This window comes from Dipodomys spectabilis, unplaced genomic scaffold, assembly GCF_019054845.1.
Source record: "Dipodomys spectabilis isolate Male_0828 unplaced genomic scaffold, ASM1905484v1 ptg000248l, whole genome shotgun sequence".
Taxonomy (NCBI): domain Eukaryota; kingdom Metazoa; phylum Chordata; class Mammalia; order Rodentia; family Heteromyidae; genus Dipodomys; species Dipodomys spectabilis.
The window spans coordinates 1,334,601-1,340,600 of NW_024870925.1; the positions used below are offsets into that span (position 1 = coordinate 1,334,601).

Sequence of the window (6,000 nt, forward strand, 5' to 3'; positions counted from 1 at the left end):
AAAGAGTTGGTTCTTCGAAAAAATCAATGAAATTGACAGACGCTTAGCAAATCTTATCAGAAAAAGAAGAGAACACATTCATAATATGTATTATAATGTAGGTCAGTTGGTAGGAAAGGAAGTGGAAAACAATACTACATCCAATGAAGCTGACATTCCTATTACATCACTAAGGAAGTAGTGTTAAGACCTGCAGGACTCATAGGGTTGTTGCATGTGACATTACTATGTAAAACACTATTAACCCTCATCTCAGACATCTATAACATTCTGCTTCCATTTTCAAGGTCAAAAGCCAAATATCTATGACTTTTTATTAATTGGGTATGTTTCCTAGGAAGGAAGAAGGAGGATTTGGTAGGTGATGATGGAAAAATATGTATATTAGCTCGTGTACAAATTTTTTGCAGTTTTATTTATTTATTTTTCTTCTTTATATTATTTTTTTATTGTGAAAATACTTTACAGAAGGGTTACAATTACATGGGCAAGATAATGAGTACATTTCTTATCAAGCATTGTAGCCTCCTCCTTTGATTCCCCTTCACATCCCTTCCCATCCTCACTCCGCACCCCAACCCAATCCTCCTCGCTACCTCCCCCACCAAAGTTGTAAAGTTCATTTTTTGACATATCGACTTGTACATTGTTGCAATTGGTCCACTTGTATGCCTATTTAAACGATTTTTTGCAGTTTTAAAAAGTGCTACTGATGAACTCACACTTACATCTAATTGACTTGCTGTCTGCACAAGATGCATATAAATGAAGATATTTATTCTGGTGGATAGTCACATATATTAACAAAATCAATTCTGGAAAAGAAAAGATACTAGGTAAGAAATTATAAAATATTGTCTATAAAATGGTTTATTTTCTTAGAGAACAAAAGTTAGTATTGAAATGATTAGTCCAGCTTTCTTTGAGATTTTATGCTGTCTCAGTATCAAAATGTTCTCTAATTCCTGTAACATCCAAGCATAAAAGACATGATTTGAAGATCTCAGTAGTTTTAGAAACAAAGGTACATAATACCTTCCTTCCTGCAGAGACATGTGAGCACAAGTATGATTGATTGTATTATAGTTCTCTTTATCTCAAGTGTTGCATATCTTGGTATATTACTCTATGTCTTGCATCAGCTTCTGTAGGTGAGATTTACCTGTACCTGCAATGTCAAAATGGGTTATGTGACTTTCTTCAGTTTACAAAAGTGAACCAGAATTGGAGAAAGACTATTTCTAGGTGAAGATTTCTATCTCATTGTCTGTGTCTAAAAGCTGACTTGTTTTCCCTTAGCCATAATAATAGCATATTTCAGAGTGAGTCTTCCTTCAATTTATATACTGGAAGAAGATAGCATGTGAAATTGAAGCAAAACTCAAATTCAGCCTCATACATATAACACAGGCAGAATTAAGCTAATATTAGAATGTGATATTAAGATGTTAGTTTCTTACCATCCTTGTATACCATTATGATAGTTGACTATAGCACACCAGAATTTAACAAATCCTAACCAAGAACTTAACAAATAGATAAAATTTCCTGTTGGAAATTATTACAATATTTTATAAATAAGCATTCTCTATGTGATCACTTGTAGGGTTATCTTTTCTATAGATGGGTTTAATCACTCTAGAGCACTGTATCTAATATCTATTATCATTATCCAGACCTTGTGATTGTGATGAGGATGAATAAAATATCTAGATTTCTTCTTCTCTTTTCCTCTTCTCCTATTTCTAGTGTGAATTCTCATCCTTTCTCCAAATTCTATTAATAAAGGAAGAATGACACATTGTGTATTTCAACCAAAAGGCTTCAAATCAAGAATTTCATTCTTTCAGAAACAGATGAATTAAATCAGAGTGGCTCAAGGAAGAATATAAACAGGATTTTTTTTCCCCTTTCTGGCTTCCACCTTAGAGTATGAACATGACTCTAAATATCTAATAAACCATTTCCCTCGACTAATTTTTTAAAATATAGTTTTTTAAATAAATGATAATTTAAAAATAAATAGTAATTTGTTGTTTGTTTTTGGGAGGCATGAAATAAGACTGCATTAACAATGTGTGAGTTGAGAGACTAAATTATATCAGAATCTAAACATAATGAAAAATAGACGATTTTAAGATAAATCGCTTGTAGATATATTTTTAATATGATATACCCACAAAGTCATCTACTTTCTTCTTTTCCTCTCCATGCTGATTCAACTTCAATAAGCAGTTCATGTAATTCAAATGGCTGCCTTTCTTTCAAAAATAGATTAGACCCAAAAAAGTTAGAAAAAGAAAACCAGTATTGGGTGATGCATTCTTTAAAAATAGCAGTCAAATAAATATTAACGATAATTCCAAAATAATAACAACCAAATGCTCTTGAAAAGAGAAGATTGTGTTCAGAATATATAAAAAGTGATAGTGCCAGAACTGCTTCAGGCATTTAGGATTTCTAGTACATGACAATGTTTTAATCAGGATTAATTGCTTTCAGGGACTAAATTTTTTCTAGTTATATTTCATTGAAGAAATATAATATGTAGAGTGGTTAAGGAAGGTGAAGAATTTTTAAAAATTAAATTTACAGGGAGTCAGGCCTCCCTTGCCCCAAAACCCTTCTCCTATCCCCCCTCAGTCGCGTCTCATTGTCCCTCGGTTTCCAAACCAATGCCTGACGCTAACAGTGACTCACAATTACAAAAACCAAAAGCTATATACACGGTTCTTTCTAACCTCAGATCCCAAAGGCCCAATGATGCTGTCCTTCCCCCGGAGGACTAGGCCACTTTAGAAGAGGAGGCTGCTAGATACCATGCCTCAGACTGGCCCCCTCTAAACCCCTTGGGCATGCAACCTTCTCCCTATAAAACAGCCCCTCCCTTCTGTGCCCCTGCCTTGGCCTCTTCAACAGATCTTGAGGAGGTCACCAGACAAGCCACAGTTAATCTTTCCCGGGAAGCCCAGTCCTTAAGGGCCCTACTTCAGGCCAAGAAAGAAAAGGCCCAACTATTACAACTATATAAACTGGACCTAGAAATTAGGAACACAAATTTACAAAAATTAATTACAAAAAAGAAAAAGATCCTTCATGCTTTTCCAGTCACTCTGTCTCAAATTAGAGCCATTTCGGAAAATCTAAAAGGAGAATCTGATGATCAAGAGACTGAGGCAGATGACAGAGAGGAAGAGCGGGAGGGAGGGCCCAAGTGTGATGACTCAAATGGGGAAGAGAAAGGAGGAGAGCATCTGGTTATTAGAGCTCAAAAATACCATCACCTTAAATTTAGACATATTAAAGAATTAAAAAATGCTGTTTCCTTGTACAGCCCTACCGCTCCTTTTACCATTTCTCTTTTGGAATCATTGAGTGAGGACTGGCTTACAGTAAATGACTGGGCCATGCTAACCAAGGCTACTTTAACACGAGGAGCTTTTCTTTTATGGAAGGCTGATTATGGTGAAAGGTGCCAGGATATAGCTCGTTGTAACACATCTGCTGGTTGTCACTCTAAGTCCTGGACCATAGAAAAATTGATGGGCAATAAGCCATTTGATACTAATGAAAAACAGGCTAAATTTCCCCCAGGATTGCTTGTTCAGATTCAACACGCTGCCCTTAGGGCCTGGAAAAACCTCCCTTCTCAAGGGTCCGCTGTTACCTCCTTGGCCAAAGTTCTACAGGGACCCCATGAATCTTACAGTGAGTTCATTGGACACCTTACAGAGGCTGCCGAGTGCCTTATGGGAAAGGAAGAAACTGATAATGAGCTTATTAAACATCTTGCTTTTGAAAATGCCAATTCTGCTTGCCAAACGGCTTTATGTCCCCACCGCCGTGGCAAAACCATTACTGACTCTATCAGACTTTGCTCTAATGTTGACCCCGCCTCGCGCAACATCGGCCTGGCCATAGGCGCTGCCCTTAAGGATTTTACTCAGAGCCAAAAACCTAAAACCTGCTTTAATTGTAAACAGCCTGGCCATTTTTCAAAGGACTGTACGACCCCCAAGCCTGAAAAACCACCCCCTCTGTCTTTATGCCCAACGTGCAAACGGGTCATACATTGGGCCTCCGAATGTCGCTCCAAAACCAATATCCAGGGCAATCCCCTACCACCCAAACAGGGAAACTTTGTCTGGGGTCTGCCCCAGGGCCGCAAAATCAAAACAGGACAGAACCCTGGAGCTGTCAGGTTCGTCCCCCAAGTGACCCCTCACGCACCATCAGCGCCCTCATATGGGCAACCACAGGAAGTGCAGGATTGGACCTCTGTGCCTCCTCCCACACAATATTGACCCCCGAGTTAGGAAATCAGATTCTTTCCACAGGAGTGTTTGGTCCACCGCCCCCAAACACCTTTGGTCTCATTCTGGGGTGTGGTAGTGCTGTTTTTCAGGGCCTTAGTATTTCCCCTGGGGTTATTGACAAGGACTATGAGGGAGAGATTAAGTTACTGGCTACTGCTTCTCAGGGGCCAGTCAAAAGTTTTTCCTGGACAAAGAATTGCTCAATTAATATTGCTTCCCCTTGATAAGACAAACCCTAGCCTTACACAAAAGAGAGGATCCAGAGGCTTTAGGTCTTCAGATGCTTACTGGGTCCAGGAGATTACTCAGGACCGGCCTCTCTTCAAGCTAAAATTAGATGGGGAAAAATTTGAAGGCCTTATGGATATGGGTGCTGATGCTACAATTATTTCTAAAAGAGACTGGTCCCCATCCTGGCCCCTTACCCCTTCCATGACTCACCTTAAAGGTATTGGACAAACCTCTAATCCATTACAGAGCTCCAAAATTTTAACCTCCGAAGGTGGAGCAAAAAATAAGGGCACAGTCCAGCTGTACATGGTTGAGACCCTCCTGGTTAACTTGTGGGGACGTGATATTTTATCCCAAATGAAGCTTATAATGTATAGTCCAAATGAATTGGTTACTCAACAGATGCTTAACCAGGGCTTTCGCCCTAGACAAGTCTTAGGAAAACATTCTCAAGGCCCTAAAGAACCCATTCAGGTGGAGGTAAAAATCATTCCTTTCCGTATGGGCTATAAAAATTTATCCTAGGGCCGTTGACATGCCTGTACTCCATGCAGACAAAATATCCTGGAAAAGGACTGAGCCTGTATGGGTTGATCAATGGCCTTTGTCCTCTGAAAAACTGGCTACGGCTACTACAGGTACAGGTACTACAGCTACAGTACAGGAACAGCTTGCTGCAGGCCACATTGAACCCACCACATCTCCGTGGAACACTCCCATTTTTGTAATTAAAAAGAAATCAGGAAAATGGAGATTACTTCAGGATCTTAGAGAAGTAAATAAGGCCATGGTGTCCATAAGGAGCCCTTCAACCCTGACTTCCCACACCCGTGGCTATTCCCACGGGGTAGCATAAGATTGTTATTGATTTAAAGGATTGCTGTTTTACTATTCCTTTACATCCTGAGGACCGTGAATATTTTGTATTTAGTTTACCAGTAACTAATTTTAAAGGCCCTATGCCATGATTTCAGTGGAAGGTTTTTACCCCAGGGCATGGCAAATAGTCCCACATTATGCCAAAAGTTTGTAGCCCAGGTGGTGGATCCATTTAGGCAACAGGGGCCCTCCATATATTTAATTCACTATATGGATGATTTACTTTTAGCGGGCCCTGACCCTGATCAGCTTCTTTACTGCTCCCAAAGACTTTCTAAAGCCCTTACTGACGCTGGCCTTCAAATTGCTCCAGATAAGATCCAGCTGGCTCCTCCCTATACATTTCTGGGCTTTGAGCTTTTTTATAAGAGGATTTTTTCACAAAAAATTCAACTTAGAACAGCCCATTTACAAACTTTAAATGATTTTCGGAGGCTTCTTGGAGACATTAACTGGCTCCAGCCATACCTTAAACTAACTACTGGTGAACTTAAACCTCTATTTGATATCCTTAAAGGGGACCCAAATCCGACCTCCAGCCGATCATTAAACCCCCAAGCCCTAGAAGCGTTGA

General features: G+C 39.5%; 1 protein-coding gene across 1 annotated transcript; it reads left to right on the forward strand.

Annotated features, from left to right (window-relative positions):
- Window positions 1–4,442: 4,442 nt before the first annotated feature.
- LOC122124811 (endogenous retrovirus group K member 6 Pro protein-like) lies at window positions 4,443–5,072 on the forward strand. The gene has a single exon (XM_042699422.1). The coding sequence runs from the start codon at window positions 4,443–4,445 to the stop codon at window positions 5,070–5,072; it is 630 nt and encodes a 209-aa protein (XP_042555356.1).
- The last annotated feature ends 928 nt before the right edge of the window (window positions 5,073–6,000 follow it).

What these genes read in the sequence shown, in the direction of transcription:
- LOC122124811 (XM_042699422.1), top strand. Translation starts at nt 4,443, where the DNA reads ATGAGGGAGAGATTAAGTTACTGGCTACTGCTTCTCAGGGGCCAGTCA.